General features: G+C 49.6%; 1 protein-coding gene across 1 annotated transcript; it reads right to left on the bottom strand.

Moving 5' to 3' along the window:
- Nucleotides 1-2,322: 2,322 nt before the first annotated feature.
- BPIFB4 (BPI fold containing family B member 4) lies at nucleotides 2,323-24,558 on the bottom strand. Its single transcript, XM_036826994.1, has 16 exons — nucleotides 24,453-24,558; nucleotides 23,422-23,484; nucleotides 22,539-23,058; nucleotides 21,471-21,575; nucleotides 20,569-20,712; nucleotides 18,080-18,143; nucleotides 17,580-17,640; nucleotides 16,492-16,583; nucleotides 14,726-14,929; nucleotides 13,335-13,388; nucleotides 10,628-10,798; nucleotides 9,987-10,054; nucleotides 8,025-8,067; nucleotides 7,634-7,697; nucleotides 5,623-5,699; nucleotides 2,323-2,346 (listed from the first exon to the last, which is right to left on the bottom strand). The coding sequence occupies exons 1-16, from the start codon at nucleotides 24,556-24,558 to the stop codon at nucleotides 2,323-2,325; spliced, it is 1,860 nt and encodes a 619-aa protein (XP_036682889.1).
- Between the last annotated feature and the right edge of the window lie 950 nt (nucleotides 24,559-25,508).

The raw sequence follows: 25,508 nt of genomic DNA on the forward strand, positions 1-25,508 counted from the left end.
CTCTTCCCTGATAAGGACTCGGCCCATGAAAAGCCACAGACTCTGTTCACTACAGCCCCAGCAACTTCCTTTCCCCCCTCTATAAAAGGGTTCTCCTTCCCTTGCTGCGGGGAGACTTGCACATGGCTCACCTTGGTGGCAGACCCCAGACTGCAATTTTCTGCTGATCCTGAATAAGCCCATCTTTGCTGAAGAAATAACTGGCAGTCTATTTGTTCTAGGTCAACAGAGGCAAGAGGTCCCATAGGCTCACACTCTAGAAATTAGCTCTAACCACAGCAAGCACAAATTAAGCACTACTTTGTGCCACCCTCAGTGCTAAGCACCTCAGAAAGAAAATGATCTCATTTAAATAGCCTCACACTCATTTTAGAGTATTATTATTATTTTCCATTTTATAGACAGGAAAACTGAGCATCAGAAGGCTAAGGGATTCACTAAGTCAACCAAGTGACAGGGATGGAATGTGAGCCCCATTCTCCTGACTCCAAAATTCTTCCTCTTTAAAGACCTCCTGATGCCAGAGTTGAGGTTGGTGACGTATAAAGCTGTCCTGTGGCAGGGGAACCTCTCTATAGAATGCTGTCTGATTGTTTTCAATATGGAGACATTGGCTGTTTCCCTCACTGTCTGGCAGATAGGGTTTCCAGGAGCCGTGGGGTGGGGCTTGGGGAGCAGTTGCTTTGAGCAGACAATACACGGCCAAGATCTAGGTTTCATTGGATGTATAGTCACTGGGCTTTATTTCTAGAAACCAAGGGCTTGTCTGTAAATAAGTGATTTGGGAGCTTCCTTGCTCACTTTGTGGGCTGCTGCTGCATCCGTGCCTCCCCAGCTTGGACCTGAAGGCATGAGGTGCCTAGTATTTCTGCAAAATCTCTATGGCAGCAGGAGCCTCACCTCCCCTCGGCCACCTCTCCAGCCTCACCTACACAGGAGGACACGGGAGAGTGTGGAAGAGATTACTGTGCTCAATGATATACCTGTTTTTCCTTTCCTCCTGATCACACTTCCCTACCCCTTGAGGTCAGGCAAGATCACGTGACCTGCTTTGGCCGATGAAATGTCAGCGGAAGTGATGTGCTTCTCTTCCTAGTGGAAGCCTGGAAGTGCTGATGCTTAACACCCTGTTCTTTCTTTGTTCTGGGGACTGTGCAGCTTTGGGGCCAAATTCAGCCCAGGGCTTCTTCTTGCAGCTTACCAACAGAGGAAGTGTGGTGTGGAGAGGACATGGGCCCTGCAGCTAAATCATCAGGTTTAAACCCCAGCTCTGTCACTTTGCAACTGTGTGACCTTGGGCAAGTCACTGCATTTCTTGGTGCCTCGGTTTCCCCACCTGCAAAATAGGGACCATCCTGGTGGTCTCATGGTGCTCTTATGACATTAAATGAGATCAAGTCCCAAAGCCTCAGTGCTGGGCTCAGCAGGTAGCAAGCAGTCAATAAACGTCTCTCAGGAAGATGAGGCAGGAGGGTATCTTATTTTTGCCTCTTTCATCTGTCCCCTGGGACCTGAGACGTGCCCATCCACCCTTCTGGACCTGGGCAAATCACATGCTGGGAACATAGAGGGGAGGGGGTGGCGAGAGGGCAACTGAAAGCTGAGAAAGGAGAGGAGATCCTTGTCATCGTGGTGCATGGCAGTTAGGCTAGAGGGCGGTCTCTCTGGCAGTGTGCAGTCAGTCTGATGACTTTGAACTTGCTGCTTCTGAGTCCTGGCCCTCCCCGTGTGCTGTGGAGTTGGGGGGTGCAGGGACTGAGGCATGAGAGATAAGCCAAGTGAAGGCTGAAGAAAGCAGTGAGACCTGAATTCAGGTCTCCTCCTGCCCATCCGCAGCATCCCCAGAGGCGTCTGGCATTTTTCAGTCATGAACTGAACCACCCTTCATGCGGCTGTAGCTACATCTGCCAGGTGCCCCCCGCGAAGACTTGAAGGAAAGAAACACCCAGACCCTGAGGGAGGGTCCTTTGTGGAGACTCACCCCAACTGCAGGGAAAGTGGAATCTTTTATTGAAAGCGTAAAGTTCTCGGCTTGGGGTCTGGGGGTGGCCTGGAGTCCGAGAGGCCTCAGTCCTCCAGGCGACCTCCATCCCCCCGCGGGGGTGGGGAGCAGGGCTGACCGTGGATGAGATTGTTTGTCAACAGGGGCAATGGCTGGGCGCTTTCTCAGGGTGGGGGCAGGTGAGAAGAGGGTTGGAGGGCTGGGGAGGGGACTGTCGAAGGGCTGAAGGGACTTGGAGCCGGGGAGCGTGTCAGGACGAGCCTCTCCAGGGCTGGTTCTGGCTTCTTTCGGGGCTGCGCCAGCATCTCTGCCTCTGTCACTCAGGTGCTCAGCACCAGAAGGTCCTTGGAGGGCACAACAGAGAACCCAGTTAGTGGGTGGGGTGGCTTCTGGCTGCAGCCTCCACAGACAGTCACCTGCCTGTGGATCGAGCTAGTCGCATTTCTCGGCAGCAGTAACTCTGAACGGAGGAGACAGCTGGGGTCAAAGGGGCCTGAGAATCACCCTGGCCATGTCATCAGCTTGCTGTGTACAGGGGATCCTGGGCAAGACCTTTCCCTCCCTGCTCCTCATTTCCTTCTTTTCCAAAATAAGAGAAGCAGGCCTGAGCCCCTTCCACACTCTTCCAAAATCCAGTTTTTGTAATTAAAAAACAATGATAAATAATAAAAGTAATAGACCTAATCCATAGAATAAATGAATACCCATGCGTCCATACTGATATAAATCATTGAGTAAATAAATAAATGGGGGAGAAGGGACGGCTTTTCTTTACAGCAGAACTCCATTAATAAGTGTAAAAGGAATTACAGAAATAGAAAATCACAATCGGGCAAACAGCACGGTAATAACTTAGGCAAGAACCATTAATGAATGTCCAAATCAGTGGTAAAAGTATAATGAGAAACAGGATATTTGTGTAGTGTCAAAGAAGTTTAAGTCCCATGAGATATTTATTAGTTGCAAAGGGAAAACATAGTAACTTAGTGGAGAAACCTAGCAGGAACCACCTTAACCACAAGATCAAAGTGAACATCTCCAGGAATAAGATGCTGACATCATGTGCCCCGACACAGTGCACAGCAGCATTTGGTGGAGTTCTTGCCCAAAATACACAACCTCAATCTAATCGTGAGAAAATATCGGTCAAATCCAAATCGAGAGACATCCCACAAAACGGGCCCGACTCATCAGAAATGTGAAGGTCATAAAACACAAGGAAAATTGAGGAACTGTCACAGATTGGAGGACACTAAGGAGGCTCACGTGACTGGAGGCAAAGTGGGACCCTGGACCCTGAACCAGACAAAGGACATTAGTGGGAAACCTGGTGGGTGAGGCCTGTAGATTAGTTAATAGCTTTGTATCAATGTTAATTTCCTGATTTTGATCATGGTACTCAGGTTATAGCAGATGCTAACATTAGAGGAAGCTGGGTGAAGAGTGTTCTGGAACTCTCTGTACTATTTTTGCAATTTTTCTGTAAGTCTAAAATTATTTCAAAATAAAAAGTTAAAATAAATGGCTAGACCCGTATAATAGTTATAATAATTAGAAGAATAGCTACCATTTACAGAGGGCCTTCAAGATCCTCTGAGTCTTTCTTTTGTTTTTCTGAGTGTTTCTTTGAACCAGTGGTTCTTCACCTTTCAGACTCAACACCCATTTTACATTTTATTATAGGTCTCCATATTATTTCCTTTATTATTCTGAAACAAAATTCATAGATTATACAGTCTACTTACACATTTTTTTTTTAAAACTAGTATAAATTCACTCACCGGAATATAAAGAAGAAATAAGAAGTAAGTAATTTATAATAAAATAATATGTATTTTGATGTGAAATATTGAAACATGATTATTCAGGAGAGAAAGACTCATCCCCACTAACTTCAAAAATCCCCTCAGGTTGGGAGGTGGGTTGCAGTACAGCCCTGGTTGAGAACCACTGGTTTGAGCTGCCTCTATTATTTCAGTGCAAATCCTACCTCTCACTAGCTGAGTGACCTTGGGCAAATGGCCTACCCTTTCTGATACTCAGGACCTTCACCTATGATGTTAGGGAAAACATCAACCGGAGCCCTGGTAAGGCCCAAATGCATACAAAACAGGGCAGAAGGCACTGCACATGCTCAGTAAATGGTAGAAATGATGATGGTGCTGCTGCTGATGATGATAAATTTGTGCCAATCCTGTTCATATTTCCTAACCTATTTTTCAAAGTGAATGATAACAGTTAACACTAAAATGCTGTATCTCATTTAAACTGTCACCATAAATTCCATGAGGTGGGTAGTGTTGTTCCCCATTTTCAGACGAGGAAACTGAGGCTCAGAGAGATGCTGAGGTCGTGCAGGAGCTCAAGAGAAGGGACCAGGACCGGCACCCCTGAGGACTGTCCCACAGCCTGCATCTGACCACTGCCCACACTGCCCATCCAAGGTCTCTGCCTTGACTGCTCCCCTAAGGTGGTGGGGGGCTGCCCCTGGGCCGAGGCCCAAGCCTGGCGTAAGTGTGAGGAGCTGAGCTCTCTGCACACGGCTGGTGGCTATGCAAATAGGTGCCACCTTTGGGAAAGGAAATTGTCAATCAGGGACAAAGGCCCATTCACTCCGCTTCCGGGAGCATGTTCTAAGGAAGTAAATCCCGAGGCCAGAAACAGTTCTGTCCACCAGGATTTACACTGGAGCCTTCTTTATTACAATGATGACACTGATAACAATGGACACTTCTAGAATGCTTACTATGTGCCAGGGGCTGTATAAGGCACCTATATGCAGAATCTCCTTTTATCCTAAATGCAGTCCTATAGGTAGGTACTATGATTAGCCCCTTTCTATAGAGGAGAAAACTGAGGCCCAGGGTTACTCAGCTGGAAACTGACAGAGTCAGGATTTGAACCCAGGCTATTGGGCACCAGCACCCTTATTCTTTAACTGCAATGCTCTACTGACTGACCCCCTGATCAAGTAATGTTTAAAAATAAAACTCCAGAAAGATTAGAATGAGAAACAGCAAAATGTTCTAAGGGGTAATTTCTGGGTTGCAAATACATCAAGGAGGATAAACACGTTTTTGATTAATCTTTTCGGTATTTTCCAAATTTCAGATGCTGAGCACTTGTGTTTTTTGTAGTGGTAGTAGACCCCCTTCATGGCACCAGCCATGATTATAATTAGCGACTATTTCAGGAATATTTACCCAAAGGCCCATCTCCCCACTGGTTGGGGAAGCTTTGCAAGGGCCAGGATTGTGCATGTTTTTGTTCACTGCTGTATCCCCAGCGCCTTGGGAGTTGTCTGGCACACAGCAGGTGCTCAATAAAAGTTTTTCTGATGAACCATGTCACACTTCCACTTTGGGCAAGCCCCTTACTGCTCTGAGCCTCAGTATTCCCATCTGTGAGATGGGGCAATGACATCTGTCTTGAGGACTAAATGAGAGCATGGATGTGAGAAGCTTCATTTAAGGCTCTTTGGCAGCTTTGTTTCTTGTTTGCTCAGCCCCATTCTTTGAAGGAAGAGACGCCTGTTACCCCTCCCTTCCCTTCCCTTCTCTTTCTCCTCCCAATTCCTAGGTGTGGAGGGGAAAGCAGAACAGAGCTCTATCTCCCCTTACCTCCAGGATGTCGATGTCTGCATTGCTGAAGTCAATGTTGAGGATTTTGGGGAGAGGGATGCCAGAGCCCAGCACGGCTGCAGGGAAAAAAGAATGATCGGGCATAGTCAGCATGGCAGCAGCCTTTCAGAAGCCACCAGTGTTTTCAGGAAGACTAACCATGTCTTTCATGCCTCTAGGCCTTTGTCCTTGCAGGTCCTCGTGCCAGGAGCACACTGCCTCACCCTTGCCTGCCTGCTGAGTTCTGAGCCTTCCCCGAGACTCTGTTTGGATGTCACCTCTGTGACCCTTCCTCCACCCCAGGCTAAGCAACTCTGGGCCCCTGCCACTCTTCCCGAACAACTCCATTCCAGAAATCACAAAATATTAATCCCCTGTCTCCACATCTGTCACCTCCACCAGATTGTGAGTTTCTTCAGGCAAGGACTGTCCCCAGCATCACCCAGCCCTGGGCCGGGCACAGAGGAGGAGACAGATATTTGCTGAATGAAGGTGTGGAAGGATGCACATGGGACCCCAACAAGTGACCGCCATGGGATGTACTGTTTGGTTTAGGTCATCAGAGCCTAAGCTGATCCACTGATTAATATTCCAAGAAGGAAGGAAGAAAGGAAATGAGGAAGGGAGCAGGAAAGGGCAGGTGGGGGAAATAGGATGGAGTGAGGTTGAACGGACTTCCTGATTCCAGCAGGATTTTTCAGAGAGCTAAGAACACTGTGAATCTACCCCAGAGGAACCTATTCAGTATTTCCCAAACTTGCTTGACCACGGAACCCTTTTCGCAGAGTATCTTGTGGGACTAGTTTTCTATGGAACCCTCTTTGGGAATCATGGATCTAACCCACTCTCTCACTTTTGAGAATGGTAAATCGCACTATAGCGAGATTGAGGGACTTGCTGCCAGGTTCACAGTGCCTCTGCCAGGACGAGTGTCTCCATCTCTTGGCTTCCAGGTCAGCCCAGCCCGGCCACCTCCTGACAGCATCCTCTCCTGCCAGGGAACGAGCATGGGCCTGGTGACCAGCACTTCCCTGTGATTCAGATTCAGCCTCCTCTGGTGACAGTTCCCAGAATAAGGGTCTGTTTGACATCCAGAGCTCTCCAAGCGAACCTGGCTGGTACAGCTGATGCTGCCCCTCTTCATCCTCTCTTCCAGGAAGCGGAAGTGGGGAGAGAGAGGTTGGGGCCCAGAAGCATGAGGGTTGGGGACTGAGGTTACTGATGGGGAGGCTGTCCCAGCCTCCAGTGGCCCCAGAGTTCAACAAGGAGCCGCAGAGAGGAGGCACCACGCTCAGTCTGTTCTATTTATAAATTTGGGTAAGAAAACTCTCTGACAATGTGACTGCCTAGGGGGCAGATTCTGGGTTAGGAGGTTAGGGATCCTGGCAAGAGCAACTTTAGCTTTGTACTGATTGAACTTTTTACAATAATAATGTGTGCACATGGTCCTTATGAAAGGAAAAATAAATACACAATTAAAAATAAGTCAGGAACACAACCATGTGAATATACTTAACTTAAAAATGGCTAAGAAGGTAAATTTTATGTTATGTGTATTTTACAACTAAAAAGAAACACTTAAAAAAATAAATCTGGAAACATCTTGAACTGTATGCTAAAAAACAGAGGAAGAAGAGTTTAGAAGGAAATATACCCAGATGTTGGGATTAATTGTCTCTGGGAGATGAGATTTTCTTTCCTAGACTCTTCTGGACTCTCTAAAATGTACACACATATAATTTTCATATACAATCAGAAGTTTACATAGATAATCAGAAAAATCAGCCAAATAAGGGCGGCAGGAAGAATATAGCAAAAGCGGCAAATAAAGAAGTTGATGGACTCTTGGGGCAACATTTGCATTCAGAGGCTGAAATAAATAAGCTTAGAGTGAAGTTCTCAGAAATACCATTGAGGTGGAACAGCTGTGCATCAAATATGCCCAACAAACCAGTAGCCACCCAGTCCCCAAGTCACAGGCCCCCAGGGAGGCCCGGGCACCTGCTCTCACCATTCATCGCGGGCATGAACGCCAGGTCAAAAATCTTCCCGACCAGCACCTCCAAGAGGCCAACCTGCAGAGGAAGAACAAAAAGGCAGTGGTTGGCTCAGATCCGAAGGGATACTTGAGGCCTCCCTGTGGCCAGAAGGGAAGCCGCAGCGCTGCCCCGGGAGAACCTGGGAGGGGGCAGTCAGAGCCCCTGTGATTCCAGAACCCCCAAGCTGGTAGCCCCGAAGCGCACCTGGTCAGCCTGCTCCCTGTACAGTTGGGAAGCGGAGGCCCAGAATGGGGCAAGTGCTGGTCCAAGGCTTATGGTGAGGCAGGGGCCGAGGGAAGCCCAGCCAGCCTCACAGGGACGCTATTCCTAGATCTCACTCTGGGGCCTGAGCTTGGTACTTACATCAAAATTGCCCACATTTGAGGTTCTGAGGTTGAGCCTGGTCCTGCAGATAAAGAAAACATCTCATTAGAAGTAGCGATTGCCTGAGAATCATAAGGGGCTCACATTTCAATAAACTGCCAGAAGCCCCTCCACCAACATCCTCACAGAGACCTCTTTCAGTCTGGGGGAGGTAATAAGAACAAGGCTGGTCTCCACGTGGGGAGCACCAACTATGTACCAGACACGATGCCATATGCATAAGGCTCACATCACAGCTGTGTGTCCTTGGCGAAGTACCTAACTTCCCTGTGCCTCAGTTTCCTCCTCTGCAGAGTGGGTGGCTGCAACGACTAAATGAGATAATTCCAGTAAAGCCCTTAGAATCACGCCTGGGACCCAGTGAGCCCCGTGCACGTGAGCATCGCTACTACCTCGTGTGATCCTTCAGGAACCCCGTGGAGGAGGAACCGGAGACTCCCAGGGAACTGGCCAGGGCCACAGAGCTGGGGAGAGGGCGCCCCAGTCTCGCACCCTGAGCTGCACTCATGGCTGCTGTACTGTCCTGAGCAGGGAGGCCCAAGGCCTGGGTTTGAGGTCTTTCTCTGCACCGTGAGGGCCTCAGTCTCGCTGCACCTGAATCTCACCTGCAAACCAACAGTCCCACCCAAGAGGCCAGACCAGACCCGTCCACAGGGCAGAGAGACATTGGAGCCACTGGCGTCCAGAGCGAGAGAAACAAATGAGGCTTCTCAGGGGAGAAGACGCTGCTTTGGAATGTTGGATTCCTTCCCGACTTCCTCTCCCATCCTTCCTTCTCCCTCGACCACTCCATCCACGACGCCCAAGCTCTTTCCTGCCCCTGGAAGTTTGCCTGCACTGCTCTCGCTGCTGGAAACCCCAGCTCTTCACCTGGCTGCCCGCTTCTCCCCATCCAAGCCTCAGTCTCAGATCTCCTTAGAGACTCCTGAATGGCTCTGATTAGCATCACCTTATGAGTAGCTCTCACTGTTGGGCTTGATAAATATTTGTTGTAAGACGAAAACCTTACAATGAACTAGGCACATGCTGAAAATGTTACATACTCTCTCATTTATCTTGAAGTGGGACTAATAATAGCCCTTGCTGCCATAGGCTGATGTCAAGAATTAAATGAATGGGAATTCCCTGGCAGCCCAGTGGTTAGGAGTCTGCGTTTCCACTGCTGGGGGCCTGCGTTCAATCCCTGGCTGGGGAACTAAGATCCCACAAGCCGCATGGTACGGCCAAAAAAAAAAGAATTAAATGAATACATTGAAGACTTAGCTCAATGCCTGGCACTTAGAAAGAGCATCTAATAAATAATATTTCTTCTTATTATGAGTCCTATGAGGTAGAGACAAAGATGCCTATTTTCAGATGAGAAAACTGAGTTTCAGAGAGGCAGGGTCACTTGCCTTACATCACACAGCCAGTCGGTGGTCATGTGAGGATTTGAACCCATACCACTGGCTCCACAGCCTGTGCTTGTAACCATTCGACACAGCTCCAGGTCAGACAGACCCGGGTTGGTTCACAGCCCCTCTCTGTTCTCATGCTGCAGCCTTGAGTAAGTAAATCCACCTCTCTGAGCCCTAGCTTTCTCCTCTTTAAAATGGGAGAATAACAGCCCTGACTCTGCAGGGCTAAACCAGATAAGACATCGAAGTAGCCAGTGCAGAGCTTAGCACATCGTCACCACCAGCAGCATCATTATTGATCATGCTATTGTCGGCAGTAGGTCCTTCTGTGAAGCTCACGGCTCCACCCACCCTACCCGGCTCATGCCAGTGATCTTGGCAATCACGGACCATTTTCCCCTGTGTGGCCCCTTGGATTTACCCTGGCAGCCGTGCCCAGAGACCTCTAAGCCCTCCCTGGTCCCTCAGTGAATTGGCACCAGACACAAGAGCACCAAAGAGGCCTTTCTGAGGAGCAGGAGCCCGCGGCAGCAAACCCCCTTACTTGTCCAGCTCGGTGTCAACCATGAGCTTATCATTCTCCACGGAAAACATGGCCAAGAGTTCCGTGTCCTGGAGGAAAGGGAAGGTGAGTGGAACATCACTGCTGTTATATGCTGGTCATTGCTTGCTGGGGGCTCACTGGGAGACCCCCAGTAATGCAAACCATATGATGGATTTTCCCCACCTCCGGAGGGAAGAAGTTGGGAATCATAAATTGCCTGCATTAACTGTTGTTCACAAGTAAGTCACGGCAAGGGCTGGGGAACATTCCTCAGAAAGACAACTGTCACAGGAAGCTGACGATTGGCATGGGAGGTGTTTACCAACTTTCTCTGAGCTGTCTCAGAGGAGGTGGGGGTGGCCTGCAGCCTAGGAGGCCTGCTTCAGATCAGCCATTGCAGATGGGATTGGACATCATCACTGTCAATCATAACTGCCCCGCCCCCCCAAGGAGAGGGCATAAAAGGTCAAACTCATCCGCCTTTCCAAGCAGAAGTCTTGTAAGAAGATCCCTCTTTGCTTCCCTGCCCTCCAGATCATCTGGCCCCCAAACTGGACTCGTAGTCACTGTGGTGGGGACCATGGGTATTTGTAGGTGTCTGAAGACTCCCTGAGACCACGTGACCACTCAGCTCCACTCACCACATCGATGAGGCAGATGGTGGTCTCAACATCATTGGGCTGGGAGACCATGACCATGGAGGTGGCGAACACCTTCACCAGTGCCTGGTCCTTCTGCAGCATCACTGAAGGTGGGTTTGGCACCTGGATCCTGATGGTGAGGGAGCAGGACTCGGGGTACTGCTGGAACACCTGTGGGCGGACACTGGGTGAGGTGAGCAGGGCCCTCGGTGATGGGCGGGCTCAGGGGGTCGTCAGTCAACCTCTAAACACACAGCACAGGGTCCCACACTGGATACCTTCAGACCCAACAATATTGCTCGAGTCCTACAAACCACATGCAAAGCCTCCAACCACTGTGCGGTTTGGACAGGGGCTGCCTTCTCCGAGCCTCTCACACAGAGTTATCATGAGAATTCAATGTGATCATGCCAGCAAAGCTTTGAACTCAATGCCTGACCCTCGGAAATGTTCAAAACATGGTCCTTAGGGAGACGGGGCAGGGGGGATGGGCACTGAGGCCAGTGCTGGGCATTCATGATTTCATTGATCCTTCACAACTCCATAGGGTAATTTTTTCTCCATGTTACAGGTGAGAAAACTGAGACTCAGAGGGAAACATCAAGCGAATTATCCAAGGCCAACAGGAGAGTTGAGATTCCAGGCCAGGTCTGTGTGACTCAGAAACGCAGGACCTCTCTCCCCTCTCACTGACTCTCTCGCCCCACCTGGAATGAGAAAGTCCACAATTCGGGGTGCCTCACCGTGAAATTCCCTGAGCAAGGCACAGCCTGCCCCACCCGCCTGGATTTGCTGGGGTCTCCGGAGACCCACGGCGGGAGGGATCTGAGCCCGTTGGCTGCAAACTGATTCCTCCAAAGCTAATTGGCTAAAGGGACAATTCATCAAATGACCAGCTTCCCATATTTGCTAAATAACTGATTTACCAAAAAATTTATTTTAAGGAACACTTTTCTTGAATATTTTAAATGAGCATAAGTATATGGGAAAACCCACAAAGTTACTTTAAAAAGAAACTAATTTAAACATAAACTTTTATATTTGCAGTTCAGCAGTGTGGGTCCTAAGAAGACACTCATTTTCTTGAACACATTCAAGGTGAAACTCTTCTGGACAAGCTCTTGGTCTAATGGCAAATCCAGCAAATTCAGCCAATTGACCACTCAGTGGACTCACCTTTTGGCAAATCGGCTTTCAACAAATCAATGATTTGGTGCATTGGCTTTTCACAAAAGGATTTTCAGGATACTTCCTCAGAGGGGCCTGGCGTCTCAACCACCTCCGCCCCAACATGCAGAATCTCCAAGAACTAGCAGCACCGCCTTCACAGGGGCCCTGAAAGGTTACCTTGAACTCTCTCCCCGCAGCAGTAGGGGACCCAGGATGCCTTCATAGCTCTGGTCAAGCATCTCCAGGTGACTCCAGGAGACATTCCTCTGTGTCTAGCCTGAGCCCCGCTGCTGCAGACCCAGCTCCACATGAAGCCCTGCGTCCCTGCTTTGGCCACATTGTGTGACCGCTCTGAGCCTATTTCCCCATCTGTAAACTAGCCCCATGGATGGGGGGATGATTAAAACCAAATGAAACAGTGGATTCTTAAAAACTTTCATGAACCGTAAAGTGCAGTGCACATAAGAAGTGGTCCAATAAATAAAAGATCCAGCTGACTGAGGGGTCCACTTGCCTCCTGGAGAGGCCACTATTTATGGCGTTAGTAATGGTGCCCTGCCATTCGGCTTTCAAGCACATGAGGGTGATAGTGACCATTTGTGGAATTTGATCTCCTTTACTGCCTCCTTTGAATTCCACCCAGAACCAGATGGGACAGGTAGAAAGGAGATGAAAAATGTCTAAAATGGCTGTAAAGTACCGCAATCCTTTGCATCTGTATAACACTACATAAGAAGTTCTCTGGTGCCAGGTGCAGGGTAGCAGGCCTGGGACCAGAGCTGGGACGAGAACTGGCATCAGAAAGGCCTTTGTTCCAACTGTGTATGGTGGCTGATCCAACAAGAGTACATTTGCTCTTTTTTTAAAAAAAGAAATTGTTATTATTAACAAGAACAATCACAGATAACATTTATCAAACGCCTACTCTGGGCCTAGGTTCAAATCCCAGGTCTGCAGCCACCCTGTGAGGTGGGCTTTGTTGCTCCTGTTTTCCAGATGAGAAAACTGAGGCTCAGAGAGAAGTCACTTGCCTAAGGGAGTATGGTTGGGATGTGCTGAGTTGGAATTCAAATTCATGTCTATCTGCTCCAAAGATCTGGCCCTTTCCCTCTAGGCCTCCATGCACCTACATGTGCCCTATGTCGGCATCTTTACGTGCATTATCTCCTTCATCTCCTTTATCCTCCTGGATGAAACTGTGCAAAAGGTATTAGCATCCTTTTTTGACAGATAAGGAAACTTAGGCTCAGAGATGTTAAGACTCTTGCCCAAAGACACACAGCGAGGAAGTGACCAGGCTGGGATTAGACCTGGGCAGGCCAGTCCACTGCTAGAGCTCAGGTTCTTTCCATCTCAGCCCTCTGTGCCACGCCCCCTCACAGGGGTCCAGCCTCCCAGCTTTTGTCACTGCATTCCCGGGGGGCGGGGGGGTGGAGCACCTCACCCTAGTACTGAGTGTCTTCCCTTCGCACCCAGCTCCTGGGACAGCTAGAGGGAGCGTGAGGCTGAGACAAGGGTAGGCACCAGCCTTACGTACCTCGGGAATCAGGGCTCCCAGTGTAGACGTGGTGAGTGGAGGAAGCTCTTCAAACTGCAGGGAAAGAAGAAGGGTTATGTGAGTCCCTGAAGCTAAAGGGACAGACAGGAGTTGCTAGCACACTGTGTTAAACTCCTGCACCCTCTCAGACAACCAGTGGGGGCATCTCCTCCCCCTTAAAGACCTCTTGGGAGGCTCTGCCTGTCCAACAGTGGCCACCATAAAGACCATGGTAGCTGTTTTGTGGTTAAGTGGATGGGGGCAGCCACTGAAGCTTACCACAGAGAGGACTTTTCAGGGCAGGAGGCAAGACCTGAATCTTCTCCTCTAAAAATGTGATTCTTTATTAAAACAAGGTGAGCATCAGTGTGTCCATGTGCAAAACCCAGGGTCCACTAAGTGCATGATTCTGCCATATCCCTGAACTACCTGCACTATTATTTACTTAATATCTTCTTTAGATGACTTTACTTTTAAAAATATCAAATACTAAAAAATGGAAAGCCAGTACCACTTGACAGAAGGAGATGGCAGGTGTAAAACTAAATGCAATAAAAACAAAACAATGACATTACATTCTGCATGGATACCATTGTCTTTGGGGGCCTTTGGGTGTGAGTTCTGTTCTCTCTCAATTAAAAGAGGACACCTTAAAGTTTAAGAGAGGGTTACATTATACTGGCATCAAATGGAGACTTTCCTCTTGATAGAATCGAGGTTGACATAATGTATATGATTTTTTTTTTTTGAGAACATCTTGTTCTTATGAGATACACACTGAAGTTTATGGAGTGACATGTCATGATGTCACCAAACACTCAAGTTGTTCAACAGCAGATGGATGGATGGATGGAAATGAAGCAAATGTGGCAAAATATTAACTGGTGAATCTAGGTGAAGGATATTATGGCATTAATTGTACTATTCTGCAGCTTTTATGAAGGCTTGAATTTTTTTGAAAGAAAAGATTTGGAGAGAAAATGACTCCGGAACATACCTAAAGGTGGTATTTTATTCTTACGTATCTTTTAGTTACATAGTATCAATGTTTACCAAGTAAAAGGATTCTAAATATTTATATTGAGATACAGATATATGGATTTAAATCTCGCTTTTTTTTAAAAGGATGGGAATAAAATAGAATTGGATAGGGAGCAACTTTTTGATGTTGTTTAGTGTCATGTCTGTGAATCACCTAAAACCCTCCCAGGCACCACGCTTTAGTAAACACTGACATAATCGATACACATTCTGAACTGGAGATAAGTCAAGGGGTGGACTGTCTATGGTTTTTGCTTTAAAGCCATTTCCCCAAGGCCCTGGGGACTAGAGAGGATCAACAGCGGGCTGTTTGCTGCCCAGCCCACCTCACCCCGGGGGCTGCGACTCACCATGCCGTCGGTGATGTCAATATCCAGTGCCCCTTGCTTCTGCAGGAGAGTCAGCACTGAGCCCAGAAAGTTGGCAGAAATGGCCAGTTGGGAGTTGGTGTTGTCGCCCATGGGGGGCAATTCTGGCATCTTCTGCCTGGGAGACATGGCTGGCCGCCCCAGTGGATAGTCAATGAGCTCTCCTCCAACCTCCCCAACCAGAGTCTGGGGAAGCAGAGAGGAAAGGGGTCACAGCAGGGAGAGGTGCAGGGAGAAGAGTGGAGGAAGGGGGCTGAAGGCTGGGGGGAGGCCCTGCATCTGCGTCCAGGAAGCCTTCCTCGGTTAAACCCACTGGGTCTTGAGTGACTCTTTCATTTATGGCCCTCACAAATTCAATTTGTGATGGAATAGCATCTCTTGCAGTTCCCGCGTTATGACCACTTATAATTAAGCCGTGGTACAGCGCCATATATTTGAAATAGAAGTATGCCATAGATTCTGCCCCACTCCACCCTCCCAGCCCTGCTCTAACAAGGTAGCAAGTTAATGCACCTGCACAATATACACTGGAGTATCTACTCTAAAGACCAGACTGCTTTCCACAGCCTGCAAGGCGTTGTGCGGTTTGCCCCATCTGGAGCCACTCTGCCCCTCACCCACCCTTCCGCAGGGCAGCCACAAGGGTCTCGTCCATCCCTGCCTCCACCTCAGCGCCTCCACCATGGTGCTTCCCGCCTGCCATTCCCTCCCCCACACTCTTCTTTTGTTACATCCCACTCATCTGGCTGGTCTCAGCTCAAGTGTCACGTCCTCCAGGAAGCCCTCTGTGACCTCCCTGGGTGAATCATACCCCCTGCTTTAGGCTCTGATAGCCTGGGACCCTCCTTCACAGAGCTCACGGTCTCTAATTGTTTGAGGGATTCTCGGATGGCCTATCCGGCTCCATCAGGTCAGAGATCTTGTCGTGCTCATCACTGCACCTCTAGCCCCAGCCCAGAGCCTGGCACACAGCAGGTAAGTGATAAACGTCTCTTGAATAACTATGTGTTTATGGATACACTCGGTGTGCACAGGTGTGCTGTGTCTGTGAGAGCACGGTGTGCGCTCTAGCTCTGCGTCTGATGGACGAAGCGGGGAGGCACTCAGGTTTGTGCAGCCCAGGGGAAGTACGTCTGTGCGTGCGCCTGTGCAGTTATGGGCCAGATTCATTAGTGTGCTTGAGCCAGCTCACACCAGCTCATGAGAGCCAATTCCAGGCACCTCTTCCCAACACCATGTTTAGGCCAGGGAGGGAGTACTTATACCATGGAAATCAGCAAACACTACAAATCAGGGACTTTTAAAAAAAATCATGCAGAGTGGTTAATGCTTACCAGCACACAATTAGCCAGATTCACTCCTCCAGCAAACCCAAGCCCATAGCAGCAGCTCTCATAGCTAGAAGCCAGATTGCCTGGTTCAGAGCCCAGGTTCACATTTATTAGCTGTGTGACCTTTGGCAAGTGGCTTAACCTCTCTGTGCCTCAGTTTTCTCAAGAAGAGTGCCTACCTCATATGGTTAATCTACATAAAGCACTAGGAATGTGCCTGGCACACAGTAAGCACTCGGTAAGTGTTGGCTATGATTGTGTTTCCCAGCACGGCTCCTAGAAGGTCTTCATCTAAGCAGAAAAGGGTTCTGTTCAAATGCTGCTTCCCAGGCATTCAGCAGCAGCCCTGGGGTCTCTCACTCTCACCTCTGCCTATGGGGAGAGGGCCACCTCCCCTGCCCGAGCCCAGGCACTCACATTGAGGTCCAGCTCCAGGAATTCCCCAGTCACGAGCGGGAGGCTGGAGAAGGTGTACTGGACGCTTCCCAATATTCCCAGAGGAATCAGAGCTGCAGGCAAAGGTGGGGGTCACAGGAAGGTCCCCCTCACCCACCCAGACACCCTCCTTGTGCCCTGAGTGGAGAGGGGCAGCAAGGTTCCAGCTCCAGACACCATGGAAAGAGCAAGCATTCTGGGTAAAAATCCCAGCTCTGCCTCTTCCTTGCTGTGTGATCTCCGTCAAGACACTGCACCTCTCTGAATCTCCATTTCCTCCTCCGTAAAATAGGCTTAATAGAATTCCTTGGACTATATTGGCGAGCCAATGAGATTCTGCATATTGATAAGCTTTGTAAGCTGTGAAGTGCTGTACACCAGGGAAGAAGTTTTAGGGCTCCACAACGTGGTGCTTAATTGAATCTGGCATTTCCCTGACTGCTTGTGATGGACAGCCCGACCTTCTGGGCTCTTCTGGCCCTGTACGGCTGTAGAGACTGTGCACTGCATAACTGATGCTACCATTATGTTGTGGTCTATCTGGAAGGAGGTCCCTGGAATCATGGAGTGGACGACCTGGACAACCACGTGGGGCAGGCTTGCCTTCACGAATGTTCACTCAGAAATCCTGGATCAAGGGCTAGTGCTGGAGCCTGAGTCTGAGGACCTGGACAGTCTCCACAGCGTCTGTCACTCTCTAATCTATTGCTATTCACTCCAGTCTCTCTGGGGGTTGAAGCCAACTCCCCCATTTTAGAGATGAGGAAATTGGGAAGAGTCTCCCCAAGTCCACACAATGCCCGGGCAGAGCCAGGGCTTGAACCCAGCCAGTCCAGAGCCGTAGCGCCCTTGGGTCCAAGCGGGAACCTCCTCCCTCTGGGACTTGGGGGGATGTTTGGGGACAAGAGGAAAGGCCAGGCAGCCCCTCTCCCCTGGCGTCAGCTGCATAGCACTCCACCCCACTGGGCCTTCCTCCCACACATTGCTGTGTCCCCAGGGCCTTCCGAGGGCTGGCCCAGATCAGGCGCTAGTAGATGTTGGTTGAATGAAGCAAAGCAGGAAGGACTTACAGTCCACGAGACCCAGCTGGTCGTTGACAAGACCCAGCACCACATCCACGATGGGGCAGAGCTGTAGGGTAGAGATGGCACGGAGCTCTGGTGACGGCGCAGGGGGTGGAGGAGGGGGTGCACGAACAGTAACAACGACAATAGCTACTGTGTACTGACTGCCTCTCTGTGCACTATGCGGGGGCACTGTCTTCCCCGCAGCCCTATGGGGAAGGCTTTCTCATGATCCCCATTTTACAGATGGGAAAACTGAGACTCAGGTGATTCAAACCCAGAACTGTGTGAGTCTCGAGCTTCACCTCCGTATCCCTTCACTAATCTGTCCCTCCACATTCCTCAGGGCCCTTCCCAGACCCCCAAGGACACATCCCAGCCCCCTGGCTCCCTCCATCCCTCTGGGTCACCTGCAGGCCTCCAGGGATGGAGGCTGGACGACTGTGGCCCCTCGGTCTGAGGAAAGTCTGTGACCCCCCGCTCCCCGTCCCAGGATGGGTTCTTACCAAGTCTGGGAGGACGTTGGCCAGGACTTTGTTTACTAAGTTGTCCACAAGGTTGGGAAGAAGCCTGAGGAGAGAGGAGTGGGGCCAGGAGAGGCTCACCAAGCTGTCCACACTCGGGGCCCCTGTCCAGGTACTGTCTGAGCAGCAGAGCCCTTGAGTGCTGGAAAATTGTTCTGAAGGCTAGAAGGTCAGTGTATACTCACCCTAGACCTGGCTGGACAGGCTGCTCAAGCAAATGGCTTGGCTTTTCATCATTCATTCACTCATCTATTCATTCATTCATTCATTCAAGAAACAAACAAATGTTCCTTGAGCTCTACTATGGGCCTAGCCTAGGCTCGCACATTCCTGTTTTTTAACTGCAAATGGCATTCTCTCCTGCTCATCTGCCCCTCTAACGGGCTGTTTGCTGCAGCTTTGCATAATCTTCCCAAAGGGAAGATGAGTGTATTATTTTATCCAAGCACCTAGCACAGTATCTGGTGCATAGTAGGTGCTCAATAAATGTTTGTGGAGGGGAGGGAAGGAGAAATACTGGTCCACCAGAGAAAATGAGTTCTTGGTGCTGAAAAGATTGGGAAATGTGGTCCATTCTACAGACAAGGAAACTAAGGCCCAGAGAAGTGAGCCAGAGCAAGTTCTAAGTGCATCACCCAGCTCTCAACTAACTCTCCTAACCAGTTAGTGAAGGGGGGAAAGAGATTACTGATACATAGACAAAACACACAGATGGACGGACAGACAGACTTGTAACGCATTTGTTTGTTTCTAATGTATTTGTTTCCCGAGGCCCTGTGGTGATGAGAAAATGAGGGAAACATGGCTATCCTAACACAAAAGTATCACTGACAGCCTGACCCCTTAGATCGGTCCCCCTCTGCCCTGCTGTGCCCCTTCCCCACCCCCAGGTTGTAGCTGATTGTTCAATGCTATGCAAAGCAAAGAATTTCTTCAGATAAAGTCCTAATTCCATCATTTCCCCCAAGGTTACTATGTGTTATGGTCTCCTTTTTAAGCAAATTCACCTTGAGGGGTCTTGTCTTGGTTCTACTTCTCCTTGGATGATAAGGGCTGTGAGAATGCACATGCATGTTTATCCGTGTGTGTGTGTGCCCGCCCATGTGTGTTGGGGGATAATTTGAAGTTAATCTATGTATATTCAGGGCACAGACTGCTTTCTCCTGGGAAGTTATCCAACAGACACATTGGCCCATGTGTGAAAAGATGTATGTAAAAGACTATTCATTATAACCTCATTTGTCAGAGCAGATTAGACAAATTGCAGTGTTCAACACCACGGGATAGGGCAAATCAATGATGGTTCATCAAGACAGTGGAATATTACGCAGCTGTAAAAAGGTAAACAAAAGGAAACCATGTTCCATACAGAAAATGCTCGCAATAGATAAATGGTGAGAGAAAAGTGCAAAACAGTGTTTACAGTATGTGCTCATTTGTATTAAAATGAGGGCGGGGAATGGGAATTTACATTCATGTTTGCTTCATTTGTTCAAAGAAATTGGATGGAGAATCAAGAAACAACCATGGTGAGGTCAATGGGAAGGGGGCAGATGGGAGACAGGGAGGGAGGGGGCTATACTTTTTTATCATTTTATATTTTGAACCATGTATTACCAGGTATATTTCCTCGTGAAAATGTGAATTAAAAATCTGTGAGGTTTTTGTGTTTCCCTCCCCCTCCTCTTCTCACCAGAACACCTGGGGCTGATTTTCTCTGCCTCCACCCACCCTGGAGCAGAAACAAAGACTCAGAGAAGCCCACATGAATCGGAAATGTGGGGCTCAAGTTACACAATGATTTTCTCTGATCCCACAGTCTAGATAAGATGAGGGCTGGGGGGATTGGGCCAAGAAATTGATAAGACAGGAGGCGAAGGAGTAGGGGGCCTCAAAGAGAGAAGCAGAACAAGCTTCTCCCAGGATGAGGGCTGGGGAGTGAAGAGAAAGGGACTCAGCTCTGAGCTGCCCTGATGTGCCCTCATCTAAGACCATCACCTGGGGGCAGCGTACCGGTCAGTACACAGACACTTGAAACCACTCTGCACAGAAGGTGCCGACTTGGCCACTTTGTGGGGAGTGTGTAATAGAAAATACTCGCCACCTGACCAAGGTCACATTGAACAGAATCAATTGGGAAATTTCCCTGTGAGTTGGAGCACCAATGGATGCAAAACCTCTGTTAGACAAATATTCATAAACTCTTAAAATGTGCCAGATTCTTCGCTAAGTTTTTTACATTCATTATGTTAATTCCAAAGGGGAAAAGAATCACCCCCATTTCACAGATAAAGAAAGTGGAGCTCAGAGAGGGGCAACGGAGTTGCCCAAAAGTCACACAGCAAGCGATAATGAAGCTGAAGAGGTTTGAACCCCAGGCTGCTTCCAGAGCCTCTGCTCTTAAATATGGTTTGCCAAAGAGAGACCACTCCAGCATCTGCCAAGGCACTCCACAGCCCGCTGGTACTCACCCTCGCAGCAGCTTGACTTTGATACCCCCCAGGAGGGTGTCACATTGCTCCATGACCAGCCGTGGGTAACCCGTGCGGTCCATGGTCAGCTGGACCTTGGCCGTGATGTTCACCTCCACTGCGATGTCCAACAAGCCAATAAGACTGGAGGAGACCATGGGGCCAGGGAGACAATGAGTCAACTCCCAACCACCACCTCACACCTCGGCTTTTGCTCTGGCTGGCCCCACCATCTACTATGCTGCTGGCTCACGTCTAGGGGTCCCAAACCAGAAGGCTTCCCTGGTCCCTCAAGACATCTGTGAACAATTCTATCTCCCCTTAGCCTATGAGAGCTCCAAAGGCTAGGAACAGAGGTCCATAAATGAACTCTGTGTATAAATTCTGGTTTCCAAGGTGACCACCCTATCATCCAGCTTTGTAGGCATGACCTCATCCCATGGGGATAAATCGATGCAAAAGTCCACTGTCTGAGGTTCTCTAACGAACACCACCTACGTGGCAGGCGCTGTTCAGTGAGGCCTTTGCTTGCTGTCCCTCGCTGTGGCTGAAGCCACCTGGGAAAGGATATGTCTTATCATGCCCATTGCAGGTGAAGACACTACGGCTCAGTGAAATTAGGGGGACTGGCCTGAGGTCACAGATTAAAAGAGAGAGTCAGGATTCGAACCCAGGCAGTCCCCAGACTCCAGCCTTGCAGATCTTAACCACCACACAGACTGCCTTTACTGCTCGCCGCTCAGGAGATGACCTGAGCCCAAAGGTATAAGCCATGCGTGTGCTGGTGACACCTCAGGTCTTTTAGTCCCCACATTATGGACAAAGATGGGAGATGACCTGCCCAAGATCTCCCAGCTAGGATGTAGCGGAGCAGGGACCCCTCCGGGACCAAGGGCACACACCTTTTCCCGTTGATGGCCACGCGGGTGTACAAGCTCAGGTAGACGCCCACACCCGGCAGGAGCCGCACAGACACCCGAGGGAGAGTCAGCTCCACGATGCGCAGCCTGAACAGGACCGAGAGCGGTGAGAGGGCGCCCAGCCCCACTGCCTGCCATGCTGCTCACCCGGGACCGCCCTCCCTACACCCTCCTCCTCTGCACCCCATTCATTCCTCCAGACTCCAGAAAGACCTGTGGTTTGTGGATAGAACTTGGAAAACACAGAGAAGTTAAAGGCAAAAAAACACGACGACCCATACTCCCACTGCCTGGACACCCACTGTTTATATTTCCATGTATTTCCTTTGAATTCTTTTTCATGTAAAAATGCTATTCCTTCTGCCTGTCCCTGCCCCTCTTTGCCTGGTTCCCTCCTACACATTCTTTAGATTTCAGCTCCAGGTCCTCTTCCTCCAGGAAGCCTCCCCTGATCTCTCCACTATACACATCCTCACTTCTCCATGAACTTCTTAGCACTGTTGTAATTGTATGATTGTTTCCAGGCTTCTTTATTGATGCCATATACCCCACCAAGCTGCAAGCTCTGTGAGGACAAGAGATGTGTCTTGTCTTGGCTCACCATGAGGTTGTGTCCCTAGTGCCAATATAGTGCCCCACACATAGCAGGCACTCTAAATATTCGTTGAATTAAATAGTGAATGTGAGGAGGAGGCTGGGTAGAGTTGAAATTATAATATGTATGTATGATCCTTGGGTTTTTTACACCTAGACTATATTACTATGACGATTCTACAGATGAGGGAACTGAGACTCAGAGAGAAGAAAAGAATGGCCCAGAGTCACACACTAATATAAAAGGTTGAACTGGGATTCAAACTCAGGGCTGTCTAATGACAAGACCCCAAATCATACAACTTGGGACTTGAGATGTCCAGTCCTGAGGCCAAGCCCTAAAGTGTACAGGGCACTGAAGACCATCCCTTTTCCAACTCCAGGCCTCTGGGGGTGATCATTCCTGTTTGGAGGTTCATCAGGGAGCTTGATAGGGAGAGCCTGGCCCCTCCTTACCCTGTGATGCCTTGCACGGTGCTGAGGATGCCACCCTCGCCGAGTGCGCCCAGGACGCCCCCTCCTCCGAGAAGTCCTCTATCACCAAGGAGACCACCTCCACCGAGCAGGCCACCTTGGCCCGCTAGGATGCCGTCAGCTGCCAGTATGCCTCCAGTGCCCAGCAAACCACCTGGGCCCAGCGCCCCAGTGGCCACACCAGGTGGGATCTCTCCAGGCTGCAGCTCTTGCCGGTGAAGTCTGCCCATGGTCGCCGCCACTTCCGCTGACCTGTACCGCCTGTGGCCCCTCTGGCTGCCATATGCATTCTCAGCGTTGCGGTAGTTGCCCTTCCGGAGGTCCCTGATGCTTCCATCAGACTCAAGGGTCTCACCGTATCGGTATTTGCCCCCCTGCTGAGCGGTGTTGTCATTGGCCTCAATGTGACCGTACTTGTAATTACGACCAAGCTGGTTGCCGTTGGTATACTCTGGGGGTGGTTCTTGGACGTGAAACTCATTGTAGGGAACACCACCGACACCTCGGGGGAATTCAGCGCCTCTGTAGTCATCGTAATGGTGTCGGCCACCGCCCAAAAGACCACCCAAGAGACCACCACTGTCACCCAGCAACTCCCCACCACCGTGGCCTCCACCATCCAGCAGCCCCCCACCACTGCTACTCCCTCCACCCAAAAGCCCCCCACCATTACCACCCAGGAGGCCTCCATCACTGCGGCTACTGCCACCCAGTAAGCTTCCTCCAACTCCACCCAACAGGTCACCACCCCTGCCACCACCCCCGCCACCAAGCAAGCCCCCCAGAAGACCACCTCCCCGGCCACCTCCACCTCCACCAAGCAAAGCCCCCAGGAGAGGCCCACCAGCATCACCACCAGCTTTACCCACGGGCACCTCTCTCAGGGCTGAGTGGAGAGCATCACTTTGCTGCAAGGTGCCCGAGATGGCTGCAGAGAAGCAAAGGTCTGTTAGGGGCTCCTCTCCCTCCGGCCCCCAGGCACTGCCTCCCAGCATTGCTCGGCTCTCTGGGCCCCACTTTCCCCACTGGTAAAACGCTGAGGTCGAATGGAAAGACTCCTCCAGACCAACCCAGCCCTGACACCCCGGGGAACTCATTAGCTGCTGGCTTTGACCTCTCACACTTTAACTGGATTTCGACAGCATTCAGCCAAACCTGGATAGATTTTCTTCATGATCCTCCCTTCCAGTGCTCCACACTTTACAGCTTAAAAAAACCTACTTCCTTGTGCATTATTCAATCTGATTCCTGGGAAATAGTCAAGACCAGAATTATTGTCCCCATTTGATGGATAAAGAAATTGAGGCTTGTGACTCTTAGGAAATGACCTCATTTTTTTATTCTTATGATAGCCTTGGATAGGAATTAGGGCAGAGAATGTGTCCTCATTTGCCAGATGACAAAAGTGGGGCCCCGAGAATTGAAGGCAGAATCAATATCAGCTCCCACTTTTGAGGGCTTTCTATGAATCAGGAACTGTGCAGAGTTTTCAAAAGTTCATCTCATTTAATTCTTGAATCAATTCTCTGAGAAGGGGACCATAATTACATCTTCTTTGCAGATGAGAAAACTGAGGCTCAGAGAACTCAAGTCATGGGCTTAAGGTCACACAGTCAGTATCTGAACCCCAGGAAGGCTGACTCTAGGACCCAAGCTCTTAATCACTGCTTTCTACTGCCTCAAGCATAAAGTCCCCAACATGGTGTCTGGCACATAGCAGGTGCTCAGGAGATGGGAGCCAAAAGAAAAAGAGGAAACTAAGGCCCAGAGAAAAGCCACCCATCCATCTGATGTAGAATCTGCCAGTGAGGAAGAGAGTCCTTGGGAACTTCAGAGTTGGCTGGACTTCCCTACCTGCCCCCTGCCACTCCCCACCCACTGCAGGGCTGGACTCACCGTTGCTCAGCACGTCTTTGGTAATCCTGAGGACAGCGTTTGTCTCTTGGCGGATGCCACACACAGCCACCACGGACAGAGAAGCCACACACCACGCTGTCCACATGCTGGCCCTGCTTCTCTGCTAAGGAGACAGTGGGTCGGTCATATGGCCATGGCTGGGTGTCACCGCACTGGCCAGCAGGTGGAGTTAGCACGACCACCTCCCAACCCACCAAGAGTCACATCAAGACCCTGAGGCCCAGAGACAGGGTAAACAACTCCAGGTCATAGAATGGGGCAGGTCCAGAGTTCCTGATACCGCCTTCTGAGTTTTTCAAATTGCAATGAATCTGGAGGCCCAAAGCAGACCCATTAACCAAACTGTCCCATAACATAGATGTTTTATTATCTCCTGAGATGAAAATTTACAAATGGAGCCTCAGGAAGAGAGAAGAGTAATCGGGATTCCAACCAAAATAGCAAATTAGTAGAAGACAGACTCTGGGGAAATCTCTCCAGAGATTTCTGGAGAAATCTACTCATATATTCATCCAACCACCTACCCATCCATCCTTCCATTCATTCATCCATCCATCCAACCATTCATCCACTCATCAACCATCCATTCTCCCCCTCTTATTCATCCATCCATCCATCCAACCATCCATCTATCCATCCTCCTTCCCATCTATCCATCATTTATCCATGTTCCAACCAGCCAGCAAGCCAGTCATATGTCCATCCATCTATCTTTCCTTTCTTCCATACATCCATCATCCATATATCCTTCCATCAGTCCATGCAGCTGTCAAACATTCATCTAGCCACACTTGCATGCATCCAGCCAGCCAGCAAATACCCTTTCCCACCTCTTTGGAGGAGACAGTTCTACACCATGTACTTAAGATGAAGGGCTCTGGATCAGAGCTATCTGGGTTCTAATCCTTAGGCAAGAGACTTGACCTTTTTGAACTACAGCTTCCTAGTCACCAGCACATCATATCTGGTACATAGCAGACACTCAGTAAACAGTAGTTATTGTTTGGGGACTATTATTTCAGACCCCTAAGAAGT

This window comes from Balaenoptera musculus, chromosome 15 (genome assembly GCF_009873245.2).
Source record: "Balaenoptera musculus isolate JJ_BM4_2016_0621 chromosome 15, mBalMus1.pri.v3, whole genome shotgun sequence".
In the NCBI taxonomy this organism is placed as follows: Eukaryota; Metazoa; Chordata; class Mammalia; order Artiodactyla; family Balaenopteridae; genus Balaenoptera; species Balaenoptera musculus.

Excerpts from the sequence above, each read along its gene's own strand:
- BPIFB4 (XM_036826994.1), bottom strand. The coding sequence starts at position 24,558 with ATGTGGACAGCGTGGTGTGTGGCTTCTCTGTCCGTGGTGGCTGTGTGT. Across the intron at positions 20,713-21,470 it reads GTGGCCATCAACGGGAAAAG|TCTTATTGGCTTGTTGGACA; the intron begins GTGTGTGCCCTT and ends GGTCTCCTCCAG. Across the intron at positions 8,068-9,986 it reads GTTGACACCGAGCTGGACAA|GACCAGGCTCAACCTCAGAA; the intron begins GTAAGGGGGTTT and ends CTTTATCTGCAG.